Source organism: Ochotona princeps, chromosome 4 (assembly GCF_030435755.1).
Source record: "Ochotona princeps isolate mOchPri1 chromosome 4, mOchPri1.hap1, whole genome shotgun sequence".
Classification (NCBI taxonomy): domain Eukaryota; kingdom Metazoa; phylum Chordata; class Mammalia; order Lagomorpha; family Ochotonidae; genus Ochotona; species Ochotona princeps.
Genome location: NC_080835.1, coordinates 113776270 through 113791073, shown reverse-complemented (window position 1 = coordinate 113791073; position 14804 = coordinate 113776270). Strand labels below are relative to the sequence as shown.

The window sequence follows — 14804 nt, the reverse complement described above, 5'->3', positions numbered from 1 at the left end:
AGGTGGCTGGGAACTCGCATTTACTTTTAACATATTGGTTACTCATTACTATGTCAATTAATTCCATAATGATGTAAATTTTTGCTGATGGTATGTTGGAGCTTTCAATTGACTGGGATGATACTCTGCTGGCTCTGTCTTCAGACCAGAGAGGGTATACCTAAGAAGCCGTTGAACTTGACTGGACAATAAGATTCTGGACTCTATGTTTGGTATACGCTTGCAATGGGGGAATCTCAACTGAACTTGAGCTGTGGTTATGCAACAAGGCGGAGGAATCCACCATGGTGGGAGGGTTTGGGGAGGGGTGGGGAGAACCCAAGTACCTATGTAACTGTGTCACATAATACAATGTAATTAATGAAGTAAAACAATAAATAATTAAAAGAAAAAAAAAAGAAATTAAGGGTAGGTTTGTCAAAAAGCACCACATAGGAAAGACTAGAGAATCCAGCTGAGAGGCACAACTGGGTTTCTGTGACCTATGACTTACCTTTCCCTATTGGGTGCACACACACTAGAAAGACTGAGTTTCTGTAGACAGATCTACTGGAATAGAGATGGGAATAGAGTCTAGGCCTTAGACTACAAAATCTAAGATTGTAATTTCGCATTTGGGTAAGGAAAGAGCAAGACTACAAAGAGATACAATCTGAAAATCTTCAGTTTCTGCTTCTTGTTCATAGTCTTGTTCCACTGGCTTGACTAGTTTGGAAATGTCAAGATTACACCTGTTTCCATTGCTGTAGTAATAGGTTTCTCTCAACAGGTCATGGAACACCTGGAACATTCCTGCTTCACAAGGCTTGCAAGTCAGTGTTGTATAACGAAATAGGTACAGACCTAAAGAAACAAAAAGCAAATGTGACCATTTTGTTTCATCTTCATAGCTTCCTAGGAAAGACCTGTCAGAATTTCATCAGAAATGAACCTCAAAGCCGTGTCTATGTCTCATCTATGTGTCTGTAGCCACAACCAAAGACATCTACCTCCCATGTAGTCCCATGCCCAAGTCTGTGTCTGGGGAATCCTGCTTTCTCCACTTCTTCCATTATCCCATGCTTCCTCTCAAGTATCGTGGGCACCAGTGGTGGTACTTTGTGTCTCTCTGTAATCCTGCTTACCTGTGTAACGATCATTATAATAATAGTGATTTGTGGCACAACTCTTGTTTGTCAAATACAAATTAAACTTCCAGCAGGATTTCATGCCCCCAAGACAACTGACTCCATTAAAATGATCACAATGATTGCAAAACCGAACCCCTGAAGAAAGAGGAAAAGCTTTTTTTTTTTTTAAAGATTTATTCATTTTATTACAGCCAGATATACACAGAGGAGGAGAGACAGAGAGGAAGATCTTCCGTCCGATGTTTCACTCCCCAAGTGAGCCACAACGGCCGGTGCACGCCGATCCGATGCCAGGAACCTGGAACCTCTTCCAGGTCTCCCACGTGGGTGCAGGGTCCCAAAGCTTTGGGCCGTCCTCGACTGCTTTCCCAGGCCACAAGCAGGGAGCTAGATGGGAAGTGGAGCTGCCGGGATTAGAACCGGCGCCCATATGGGATCCCGGGGCTTTCAAGGCGAGGACTTTAGCCGCTAGGCCACGCCGCCGGGCCCGAAAGAGGAAAAGCTTTACAGACAGCTCTAGGGAAAGTATTCTTCTTGCAGAAGGCTATCCCACCTATAAATACATGTTCTGCAGTGCCATAGACCTCCCAAAAGGGAAGTGGGAACTACTCTGAAACTCTGTCAGGGTTCCCTTGACTGATGATAGCCGTGACCAACAACTCCCAACAATGAATCAAGGACCCTCCCCCCCGTCAAGTATAGCTGTAGAAAGAAGACCCTAGAGGAATGAGTGAGGAGGGCGGAGTGTAATCAGCGAACAAAGAGAATATTTTAAAAACCAAAGCATAACCTCTCTCATAGTGGCATTATTTATCCAGAATTATGAGTCAACTACACCATACATTCAAATGTCAGGACTCTGGCTCCTGTAAAAAGAAGAAAAAAAATATCTCTATCAATAATTTTACACAGCCCTAAAAGCCATGTGAAGAAATTGCTTTCTTCCCCCCCCCCCCATACATTCTCTCATCATCCATTCCTGCTTCCCTCTCCTCACCCATGAAGAGCATTATGGATATGCCCAGAAGAAACAATTGGAACATGTTGGAGCCCATTCTTGAGAAGGTTCCCAGCAGTAGGTTCCAGCTATATTTATTCCCATCACCTGCCCTCAGGCATCCCCCTGAAGTCAGTCATAAATTTCAGATCAAAGCACCTAATCCTCTCCAAAACATTCTCAGAAGCAGGTACATCCTGTCTGCGAATTTCTCCATCTACTAGAACTCAGTCCACTCAGACACTTCATTTCATTTTATTAATGACAATGATTAATCCATGATAGTGTGCTATCTTTCTCTTCTTCTCTTGGGTCATGTTCCTAGTTGTGAAGTCTTTACAAATGTGTCCAAATCTACATCCACATGACATCCTTTCAAGCATAATAGATCTGGGGTCACCAAGAACCTGTGAGTGAATATTTGGTTCATTTCAGGTCCCACCACCACCCTGGATACTCACTTTGGTGTGCTCTCCAGCAGACAACATCCTGAACAGCATGTGGCCTAAAGCCAGAGCACCCAGCTGTACTGCTACATCTGAATGCTTAGTCCCTCTCTAATAAGTGATTAGGACAGCCAAGAGAAAAGGGAGTAAGGTGATCCTCTTAGCTTCTGGTATGCTTTATTCATTGAATTAAAAAAAGTTTTATTTATTCTTACTGGAAAGGCAGATTTATGCAGAGAAGAATATAGAGTGGGAGAAAGCTCTTCCATCCACCAGCTCACTCCCCACATGGCTGCAAGAGAGAGAAGCAGAGATATCTTACATCTGACAACTCACTCCAGATGGCCACAATAGTGCCAGGAGCCTGGAATTCCACTTGGATCTCCCATGTGTTTGACAGGAGTACAAGTAACTAGTATATTTTCTGCTCTCTTCTTGGGCATGTTAGCAGGTGACTGAATCAGAAGCACAGAAGCTGAGACTCAAACCAGGGTTCCAGTACAGCCTGTTAACTTGCTGTGCCACAATGCCAACCCTAGTCAATGATTTTTTTTTTCAAAGAAAACACACTTTGAATTACGCAAGACAGAGACACTTAACTCTTGTAGCGAGGAAAGAATAGATACATTTACATTGACCACGGGAAAGAGAATAGGCAGCAGAAGTTAGCAATGACTACAAAAGAGCTCCACGTCAGTTCCCTGCTTTTCCCTTAATTGTTCCCAAAGATGCCATCGCTTTTTCTACTATCAGTAGCCAGCTGCTCCATAGGTCAACTCCTTGTCTTTATCTCTACACCAGAACAGAATTCCCTGACCATACTTTCCTGCTCAATTTTTCTCCATATACTTAACACAATTTGTGATACTGCAGCTTTTCTGGCTTATGTGCACTCTCTTCCCTCACAATCTGAATGCCTTGTGAATATTTGATAGGAAAATGCACAGCATGATTAGATACTAATAAACTGTGAAGAACAGGGGAATTGTGCAAAAGTCTTTAATCTAATGGTCCTTGAGTTTCAACCTCATAGGGTGAGACGCCTGCCTTCAACCTTGCATCAGGCCAGGACAATGGCATCTTGCCCTGTACTGGGGAAAGATGAATCTGTTTATCCAAGTGTATTCACCTTCCGAGATTAGCACTTAGCACATCCTAGTATAATCCCTTGCATAATCCTGACTATAAAGATACTCTCCACTGCCCTGGGGTAGAAGTGCAATGATGCTATCCTCTGGTTTGAACTTTGTAACTTCAAGCAGTTTGTTCAATCTCTCTGAGCCTCTGTTATGGAACAGGTAAACACAAAGACCATCACAGATTTAACTGAAGTCCAGTTGCAACTTCCCTATCTGCCTGAACACTTGGCTGTTCATCTCTTACAAGATCAACTCAAGTCAGTTCCTGACCAAGTTCTATTTTCCCACCTCTTCATTGCCCTTGAAGTTTTCCAGACTTAGAAGTGCTGGGTATTTTTGCAACCAAAGTAAGACTAATTTGAAATGTCTTTTTTTTTTTTTTTTTTTGTGGGAGGAGGCGCCAACACAATGGCTAACCTTTATTGGAAGAAGAAACTTTACAGCACATTTTGATTCAGTTAGTGCAGGGACTCAGTGGGCCAACTGGTGAGGCACCAGCTTATAGTGGGTTCCACAGCTAGGGCATCGCTGGGCCTCGCCTTTGTGCAGCCAGAACCAGATGACAGCACTGTTGTCCTCTTCACAGATGCAGCCCACTATCCGCTTGTTGGTGATGGAAGGGACTAAATTAGGGTCTTCCTTGGTGCCAGAAGCTGCCTTTGGGGGTAACAAGTTATACGGGTCCAGGCCCTTCCGCGCGGTCATCATGATCTCCCGCTCCAGCCCGGTGGCCTGCTCCTCATCGGTCGGGACACCCCCTCCAGAAGCCATGGAGCGCACGGCAGCCGCCCCGTGGGGTGCACGGGCCCTCAGGGCCTGGGCAGCGAGTGCCCCAGCTCCCCGAAGTAACCTTGAAGCCATCAAGCCCGCGACACACAGCGCCACTCTGAAATGTCTTAACAATGTGAAGGCAGAGGGACTGTGTTGCTCAAGGCACGGAAGTGTGAAAGAAGAAGAATTTAGAGATGAAATCCACAGACAGATTCCAAATCCCTCACTCTGCTTCCACAGTTCAGTTCCTGCTCCATGCTCAGCACAAGAACTTGATTTAGTGAATTTGATAAAAAGCAATAATATTAATTGTGGGAAAGCCCAAAAAAACAACAACCATCTTCTTCACCAGAACTCATCAGAAATTCTGATTCAATTGAGTCAGGGACCTCTGCTTCCAAGGAGGCCTCTCCCACAGTCCCTTAACCCTTGAAATATTCCAGCAGGCTCCTGCCTCTAGACCCTTACTATAGCACAAGCTGCCATATTTGGCAGTAACAAGTACAGGATTGAGAGATTCCTGCAAGCTGTCCCCAAATCACAATTTTCAAGATATTTTCCATGTCTGCTGTTCCCATTGATGTCCTCCACTTCCCTCCCCGGCTGCAGATTGCTGGGACATTGACATGTCAGACTGGAGAAGAGGAACTGGGAAGTCACAGCATCCTGGGTGTGATTCCTGCATGTTCTGGCTTGCCTTGGCGGGAAAAAAGTCTCATATTACTTACCCATGAAACTGATAGTATTGACTGTCAATTCACATAGATTTACTGCAATGCCACACGGGAAAAAGAAAAATTCATTGCATGAAATAAAATTGTGTAAGAATCATCGTTTCGTTTCCCCAAATAATAATGAACTAAGTGTCCCTTCAGCTGTGCTCCCTGTGCAAAGGCCCAAGGATATACAGGATAAGATAATCAAAGATTTGGTACTGAAATTCTTGAGAGCCATACAGCCACTGCAACCAGAGAAATTCTCACATGTGGTTGTTTAACAGAGGCCACTCATAGAGGTTCCCTTCCTGATGAGGCAACGGATCAGGTCCTACAAATAACACTTTGGCATAGGAAGAAAATGAAGTCATGTGGCCTGAGAAGATAATCACCACCAAAGCTTTGATTGGAGTTGTGGGTTGGAATGGGCAGGAGAACAAGAACAGTTCCTTCCAAATGACCTCTGAAGCCAGAGGCACTGATTCAGAACGGACCGGCTCCTCCCAGACAGGTGAACAGCAAGGAACTCAGCTGAGATAGGGTGAGTTAGGCCTGTGCAGTTCAGAAGGACTAAGACATCAGAGGACTGTGGGAATCCCAGGAAGGGGCTCTGCTGAGAGGGTTGGTTCCTGAATACCTTTCTGGATTCCAAGCTCCTAGGCACAAGTAATTTTCTCACAATAATACTTATAAAGACTGATCCGGAAGTATTAGAAGGGCACGTATTCCCAGACCAAGCCTGGTTTCCGAGATCTGACACCCAGGCACATTCTGCCAAGAACCTCACATGTCCCTTTTGCGGGGAGGATAGAAAGGCAACTGTTTAACTCTCCCCACTGCAATTAATTGGTAAAGGGCACCCAAGTCATAGAACAGCCTGGTCAGAAAGAGACATAAGTCTTAAATCCTGCATGAGGACATTTGGTAACACCACCCCTTTTCTGCTCATCCTCCCACATTTCATTTCATTTCATGATTTGATGACAACCTCTAGTTCATCTTCCCTACCTCTCTTTTCCTGATCTTCTTTTCTAGACAACTCTGTTCTCTCTACATAATCATGTGCTTCTTCCAGCTGAACCCAGTACCACAAGGGTGGGTTGATGAGTTCTTTCCTGCTTCACCACAGCCAAAGAAGGTGACGTTCGGGCCACCATTTCCTTCATTACAACGTGTTCCCACCCTTTCTGACATTCTGCTTAAGAAAAGATGGTTTGATCATCATTAAACTGGGAGTCACAGCAGCTACTCATGCCTAACTTTCTGGTTTTCCATTGAAGAGTAAAGAACCATTTTGCTCCCTCTATTCCTTCAAAGACCACAGTTAGAAATATTCATTTTTGAAAAAAATAAGTTTAATAATTTATTCCAGATCTGATCTTTTTTTCAGATCTGATCTTTATAAACCATAAGGGTTTATCACACATCAAAAGCACTATTGCTTGACAAAGGAGTGTTGGCTACAATTTTCTATATAACTGAGACCAGTGGACATGCTTTGTAAGGAAGAGAGTGAACAAAATAGGACTTCTTTTCACCATGTGTAGTAAGAAGCAATGCTGTCCTTATGCATAGCAGAAACTGGTACAGATCATATGGTATTCAAATTAAAGTTTCCCTTCTTGATTTTTCTCTAAAAACTTGAAAATCAGTGTTTAGAGACTGGTAACCTTGTGTATATACAAGAGTGTATGCATACCATTTTCCCCTGGAATAAACAGTAAGGTTAAGGAAAGACATCTACGCCACAATGATGGGTGATGATCTTTAAAAGGAGAGGCTTGGCACACCAACACTCTTTGCCCCCAGACTATCTCAGTGCAAGAAGAGAACCAAACCTGTTTGGTGTGGCATGGCAGCGTTTAAGACCTTCAGCACCCAGCTGTCCCTATTGTCCTGCCCTAAGCTTTAGAGGACCTTCTCCTTAGGCATAGACCCTATGTCTGCCTAAGCCATTCACTTCGGGGGAAATGGCCCATGAAATTTTATATATCAGAATATACACTGCTAGGGAGAAAGTGAGTCTGCTTCTGGGAGAAGGAAAGAGGAGACTCAGAGGTGCCTTTTTATGGGACAGTGGAGACTGCACTTCAGAGGAACTGAGAGAGAGCCATTAGCCTGAATGCAATTACTCTCAAATACCTGCACAACCCACTGTGGTGTTATTACTAGCAACAGATGCATGCAGCAGTAAAAGTACGACTCTTTTCTACCTATATGGCCTTTCTGGTCCTGCTCTCTCTTGATACACCTTGGAGGCAACAGGTAATGGTCCCAAGACTTGTGTTCCTGCATCCCCATGGAAAACCAAAATGAAGTTGTTGGCTCCTGGATTTCAGTGACCTTGGCCTTGCAGGCATTTGGGGAGTGACCCAGAGGATGAAGGATCTCTGCCTTTTCCCTCTCTTTCCCTCTCCTCTTTCTGTTAATCAACCTTTCAGATAAATACATCATTAAAAACACAAAATAGGGCCAGGTGGCGTGGCCTAGCGGCTAAAGTCCTCGCCTTGAAAGCCCCGGGATCCCATATGGGCACCGGTTCTAATCCCGGCAGCTCCACTTCCCATCTAGCTCCCTGCTTGTGGTCTGGGAAAGCAGTCGAGGACGGCCCAATGCATTGGGACCCTGCACCCGCGTGGGAGACTTGGAAGAGGTTCCAGGTTCCCGGCTTCGGATTGGCGCGCACCGGCCCGTTGCAGCTCAGTTGGGGAGTGAATCATCGGACGGAAGATCTTCCTCTCTGTCTCTCCTCCTCTGTGTATATCTGGCTGTAATAAAATGAATAAATCTTTAAAAAAAAAAACACACACAAAATAGTCTTCCCTCCTAATAGCCTTTCTTACTTTAGTTAAAGTAACCAATAGCTACCTAACACAATCACTCACATGTACTGTCATTTGAAGTCAGTTTACCCAGATTTTTGCCAAACTTCACACCCTGTTCTCAGCTAAGATGGAAATCCAACAGACAGTGCTTCTCAAAGTGTCTCTAAATGTGCAAATTGATTTTTTAAAGATTTATTTTATTTTTATTGGAAAGTCGGATATACAGAGAGGAGGAGAGACAGAGAGGAAGATCTTCCATCCAATGATTCACTCCCCCTAAGTGACCGCAACGGCTGGTGCTATGCTGATCCGAAGCCAGGAACCAGGAACCTCTTCCAGGTCTCCCATGGGTGCAGAGTCCCAAAGCTTTGGGCCGCCCTTGACTGCTTTCCCAGGCCACAAGCAGGGAGCTGGATGCGAAATGGAGCTGCCAGGAATAGAACCGGTGCCCACATGGGATCTCGGCACGTTCAAGACAAGGACTTTAGCCGCTAGGCCACGCCACCGAGCCCGCAAATTGATTTTATATTTTTCTTTAAAGATTTATTATTATTGGAAAGCCAGATATACAGAGAGGAGGAGAGACAGAGAGGAAGATCTTCCGTCCGATGATTCACTCCCCAACTGAGCCGCAACGGGCCGGTGCGCCCCAATCCAATGCCGGGAACCTGGAACCTCTTCCAGGTCTCCCACGCGGGTGCAGGGTCCCAAAGCTTTGGGCCGTCCTCGACTGCTTTCCCAGGCCACAAGCAGGGAGATGGATGGGAAGTGGAGCCGCCGGGATTAGAACCGGTGCCCATGTGGGATCCCGGCGTGTTCAAGACGAGGACTTTAGCCGCTAGGCCACGCCACCGGGCCCTGCAAATTGATTTTAAAAATGAACATTCCTAAAAGCACCAACAACACTTGTTGGCGAGGTTGCGGGGAAAAGGGAACCCTACTCCACTGCTGGTGGGGCTGCAGGCTGGTACAGCCTCTATGGAAATCAGTATGGAGAACATTCAAACAACTCAAATTCAACATACCATATGATCCGGCAATAGCACTCCTAGGAATATATCCAGAACAATTGTTTTATGAGAAACCAACATGCACTCCTATGCTCACAGCAGCACAATCAGTAATTGCAAAAACATGGAAGCAGCCAAAATGCCCATCAGCAGAGGACTGGATAAGAAAGCTATGGTTCATCTACTCCATGGAATACTACTCCGCTATTAAAAAAAACAAAATGCAGTTCTTTGTGGCCAAATGGGCCAAACTGTAAACCATAATGCTAAGGGAAATGAGCCAATCCCAAAAGGTTAAATACCACATGTTTGCCTTAATTTAAGATGATACGATATTATGTATAACATGTTATGTTATGAATGTTATATGTTGTGTATAAACTAAAATTGAAATGTCAATGAGGTGGTCACAGAAGGTGGCTGGGAACTCGCATTTACTTTTAACATATTGGTTACTCATTACTATGTCAATTAATTCCATAATGATGTAAATTTTTCCTGATGGTATGTTGGAGCTTTTAATTGATCGGGATGATACTCTGCTGGCTCTGTCTTCAGACCAGAGAGGGTATACCTAAGAAGCCGTTGAACTTGACTGGACAATAAGATGCTGGACTCTATGTTTGGTATACGCTTGCAATGGGGGAATCTCAACTGAACTTGAGCTGTGGTTATGCAACAAGGTGGAGGAATCCACATGGTGGGAGGGTTTGGGGAGGGGTGGGGAGAACCCAAGTACTTAATTTTATGCTTAATTTTATACATAAAATAACTGCTGTAGATTTTAAATAATACAGAAAGGAGGGTCCGATGCAGTAGCCTAGCAGCTAAAAAGTCCTCGCCTTGAACGCGCCAGGATCCCATATGGGTGCCGGTTCAGATCCCACTTGCTCCCTTTCCCATCCAGCTCCCTGTTTATGGCCTGAGAAAGCAGTCGAGGATGACCAAAAGCCTTGGGACCCTGCACCCACGTGGGAGACCTGAAAGAAGCTCCTGGCTCCTGACTTTAGATCGGCTCAGCTCCAGTTGTCACGGAAATTTGGGGAGTGAATCATCGGACGGAATATGTCCTTCTCTGTCTCTCCTGCTCTCTGTGTATCTGACTTTCCAATAAATCTAAATAAATTTTTTTTAAAAATACAAGAATGGAAGAAAAAAGTCAACTCACATACATTCGCGGTAACTGATCTTTTCAGCATTAACGCCACTACTTCACAAAGCTAACATTTGAGGGTCCAGTGCAGGAATCACCCTGCAGCGCCCGGATGGACAACCTCCAGCACATCCATCCCTGAAATGCTTTCTCTGGCGCCATCTGCTGGACAATACTGTGATTGCCACAGAGTGAGCTCACTGGCAGGTTCGTTTCAGCAGCAAAGCAGAGCCTTCATTCGTTCAGTAAACACTTATGCATCCCACCTCTCAAAGCAGACACCACCCTAGAAACTGGGGGAACAACTACGGGTGCGATAGGCCTGGTTCCTACTCTCATTTCATGTTTGTGCAAGTGAGTAATGGATTACTTGAGGAGAGAAAAGATAGTGGAATAGGGTGAGGACAGGTTTAACCAGATGGAGAATCATTAGTCAGGCTGAAGCAGAAAGGGCGCAATCCCGGGAAACAGGAGAGGACAGGCCTAAGGCAGAGGGACATCTGAGACCAGTGGGCACGGGGAAGCAGCAGAGATGGCTGAGCAGTGTTGCAGTGGCCAGATACGATTGGAGTGCCACCAGCGGCCAGGCATAAAATGTATAATAAAAAAATCAAATTGAAATTGTCAAAGAAAAAAAAAGCAATTATGGGATAGCCAGAGGATAGCTCTCTGGGAATTACAATATTAACAGAAAGAGGAATTAATACACGTGAAAGATCTGAAAGCAAGGGCCAAACAGCCTGGCAAGGAGGTAGCAGGTGGAATAAAGAACAGTAAACGTTGGAGCTTAGTTAAGAAAAAAAAAAGGAGAATATGGTGTACTTCCATTGCTGTGGGGAGAACTTATTAGAGAAAGCAGAGACAGGGACACACTGCTGGGAGGTGGGTGCTGTGGTCCAGGCTGCAACGTGTAACACTGTTTGTATGCATCATGCTTCATCTACCAGGATGGAGAGAGAGGTTAACACGCAAGATTCCCAGGCTTCTAGTAAACACAATCAGTGGACCATGGGGAAACCTGCCTGAGGCATATTGGAGGGGTGGCAAACAAAAGGGAGATTGGAGTTCAATTTAGACTAAATTATACCAGAGAGTTTAATGAGATGTTAAATAAAATATTACTTTTGAAAACCAGGCAGCAATTACTTGATTATGTAGCTCCAGAGATAAGTCGGGTTGAAATATAAAAATACATCAAAGTCAAATATTAGAATCTAGATGCCATCTGATAGTATACACATGAGGATAAAAATACACTTTAGGGAAAGAATTGTTTTAGAATTATTTGCTTGAAAGGCAGAGTCACAGAGAGAGGGAGAGAGACAGACTGCCACCCACTGGCTCACTGAATGATGTCAACAACCAGGGCTGAGCCAGACCAAAACCAGGAGCCTGGACCTCCATCTGGGTTTCCTGTGTTGCTGCAGGGACCTAAGCAGTTGGGGCATTTTCCACTGCTTTTCCAAACACATCAGCAAGGTGTTGGATAGAAAGTAGAACAGAGAGGACACAAACCCTGAATGTATAGGCATACATCATAAGAGGCAACTTAATGCCACAATATTTCCCCAAAGGGAAAATTTAGCTTTAAAAAATAAAAAAAAAAAATCTACAGCTAAATCTGGAGGAATGCCAACATTCACGTTTGGGTGGAAGAGGTGAAAGAAGCATTGTATTCGCAGGGGTGAGGCTGGGCTAGGCTGCTATACCAGCCAGTGCACACAAGAATCAGGTCTGAGAACCTCCCAGGTGAGGACTCCCCAACCAAACTACTGTTCTCAATCCCAAACCTCAGGGAGAATCACACAGACATGTGGTTTAATCCAGGAGTACATGTTGCAGGACTTGGCCACCTCAGTTACTGACTCTCATGATTCACTCCCCAAGTGAGCGCAATGGCTAGTGCTATGCCGATCTGGAGCCAGGAGCCAGGAACTTCCTCCAGGTCTCCCACACGGGTGCAGGGTCCAAAAGCATTGGGCCATCCTCAACTGCTTTCCCAGACCACAAGCAGGGGGCTGGATGGGAAGCGGAGCTGCCGAAAATAGAACCAACGCCCATATGGGATCCCGGCGCGTTCAAGGTGAGGACTTTAGCCACTAGGCCACGCTGCCAGGCCCAAACCCATTGGTGTTTGTGACATCTGTGGCTGGGAAGTGACCTGAGAGACCTTAGGGAGCTCCTCTTTCAGAATGCAGTCCCTGCTGGGAACTAAGGCTGGGAACAACCCAGACCAGGCAAGGCTACACTATACATTGGAATATATTTGCCTAAGGTCTGGGGGCAGGCGGGGCTGGGCCAGTTCATAGCACCCACTGGCAGATGTGAGAACCAGGACAGGGTACAGGACAGGCTGGTTGGGCCACAATACCAAACAGTTCACATTAGTGCCTGGACTGGGGCCTGGTTGGGCTGGGCTAGGCTGTAGCACCCACCAGCATGAGCTGTGACTAGAGCCAGATCAGGCTGAGCCAGGCTGTAACACCTGCCAGAGAATACCAAGGTGAGACAGGCCATGCTAGACTGGGTGGCAGCACCCAGCACCACAAGTAAGGCCCCGGAGTGGGGCGAGCCTTGAAGAGAGCTGTGGAGAATCCCTTAGTGGACCACTGCTCCTGCTGGTGAGCATGAGAGCTGGGACTGGGTGCACATCAGGCTGAATAGAGCTACAAACTCCTTTGACCTGCATGTGAGCTGGATAAGGGGAGAGTCAGGCTGGGCTAAGTGACTGTATCCACCCACAATACATGCATGAGCCAGAATAAGTGCAGGCTGGTTGGGCTTCGCCACAGCTGGGGATGATACTGTAGTGTAGAGGGATAAAGCTGCTGCCTGTGGTGCTGGCATCCCATATGGGCACCAGTTTGAGCCCCAGCTGCTCCACTTCCAATCCAACTCCCTGATAATATGCATGGGAAAGCAGCAGAGGATTACCTAAGTGCTTGGACCCCAGCAGTCACATGCGAGAAGCAGATGAAACTCCTGACTCCTGGTTTCAGAACAGTCCAGCTCTAACTGTTGAGGCCATTAGGAAAGATCTCTCTATATATATTTTTCTCTCTCTTTCAAATAAATAAATAAATGAGTGAATCGTATATAAAGAGCAAGGGATATGGGAAGGAGCACAGAACTTCCATGCTGTCTCTGGAAACACGACCCGAGTACCACCATGTGTTCGGTTATCTCAAAACTTCTCGAATCCTGCCCTTTGGGGTTTCTGTGCAGTCTTCGTTTCACAGATCTGACTGAAATGACTGATTGAATAGTCAGACTTAATGGACTGATTGAACTGATGATCGGTGATCAACTCCACTTCCTTCTTAGAGAACAGAGAGTAAGGCTGAAAGTTCCAAATCTCTAACTATGCTTTGATCTTTCTAGATCACGAGGTTGCATAGGGGCTGCCAGCCACCAGTCATCTTACTAGTCTTCAAGACATTGATCGTGCCCAAAGATTTAAAATTATGTGCCAGGAAACAGGACAAAAGCCCAAATATGAATGGGCTACAAAAGTTCATGGAAAATGGAAATAACGCAAATTTCCTGTCAACTTTTCAAAGCTGTCTGTATGTAGCAAACTACAAGTTGTAATATCCCAATTATCATGCCTATTTTTAACTGGGAAAAAAAAAAGAGTCACAGAGAGGCTAAGTAACTTGCCCATGTCACAAAACTCAAGTGAAGAAGGTATTCCAAAAGTAGAGTCAGTCAGAAGGGACCCAGCTGGCTGAAGCACACACTGTTTGCTGAACTCAACCTTGTGTGGCAATCAGCTTCGAAACAACCCATTAGTCCCTGTCTGCTTTCTTCAACGTTTTGCTGCCTCTACAGCCAGCCTTCTTCTTTCGGCACTTGCAATTTTATCGAATGTGGAGTTGCCTGTTTCCAGAATTACAAATAAAAGCCAGCTAAATTTGTTGTACTTTTGTCTTTTGCCAGCCACTCCTCCCATGTTATTAAATATGTTATTGAAAAAGACCCAAAAATGAAATAATTCAGGCTAACCTAGTAATGTGTAGTAAAAAGGTACTTGAGGACAACCAACAGAGTTTAATGACTATTAGATACAGAGGATGAATTTAAAAACCAATTTCCTAAGTCTTTGTGAGCCTTGGGAAATAACATGAGTTGAAATAGAGGAATCACTAGATAAATCTGGAAGTGGTGGGGGGAGAGCTATGGTATTTAAGTTACGGCACATTTGGAAAGATGAGAAGGTGTCCATATCCATGTGGAAATCTTAGCTCGCAGTGGGAATTGATTTTGGAAACTCAGGGGAGAGGTAGGGGTTCAAAATGTGGATCTGAAATAATTACAAAACCAATAATGTAATCAATGATTATGTTCTGCAAAACTATGAAATTCTTAAAAATCAGTTCTTGGGGAATAACAACAGTTGAAAGGCAGAAGAAAGATGAGGACAGTCCAGTTCAGTTAATGAGAGTTCCATCACCTACCCTCCACATTCTTTTACTTTCTTACCCTTCAATATTACATGAAATCATAGGAAGACAAATATTGCATGTTCCCCCTCAGATGTGGAAGCCAAAAAATTCACACTGAGCATAGAATAATGACTAGAGTATGGAAGGGGAAATGTGGCATTAGGGAGTTTGG

General features: G+C 45.0%; 1 protein-coding gene and 1 long non-coding RNA gene across 2 annotated transcripts; both read right to left on the bottom strand.

The window, feature by feature from the left end:
- Positions 1–754: 754 nt before the first annotated feature.
- LOC131480125 (uncharacterized) lies at positions 755–2185 on the bottom strand. Its single transcript, XR_009245264.1, has 4 exons — positions 2128–2185; positions 1973–1996; positions 1125–1265; positions 755–843 (listed from the first exon to the last, which is right to left on the bottom strand). It is a non-coding gene; the product is annotated as an uncharacterized LOC131480125 (long non-coding RNA).
- A 1926-nt stretch (positions 2186–4111) lies between these two features.
- On the bottom strand, positions 4112–4593 carry LOC131480124 (cytochrome c oxidase subunit 5B, mitochondrial-like). The gene has a single exon (XM_058662578.1). It carries the CDS (start codon positions 4571–4573, stop codon positions 4184–4186), a length of 390 nt encoding a protein of 129 aa, XP_058518561.1. The 5' UTR covers positions 4574–4593; the 3' UTR covers positions 4112–4183.
- Positions 4594–14804: the final 10211 nt, after the last annotated feature.

What these genes read in the sequence shown, in the direction of transcription:
- LOC131480124 (XM_058662578.1), bottom strand. Translation starts at nt 4,573, where the DNA reads ATGGCTTCAAGGTTACTTCGGGGAGCTGGGGCACTCGCTGCCCAGGCC.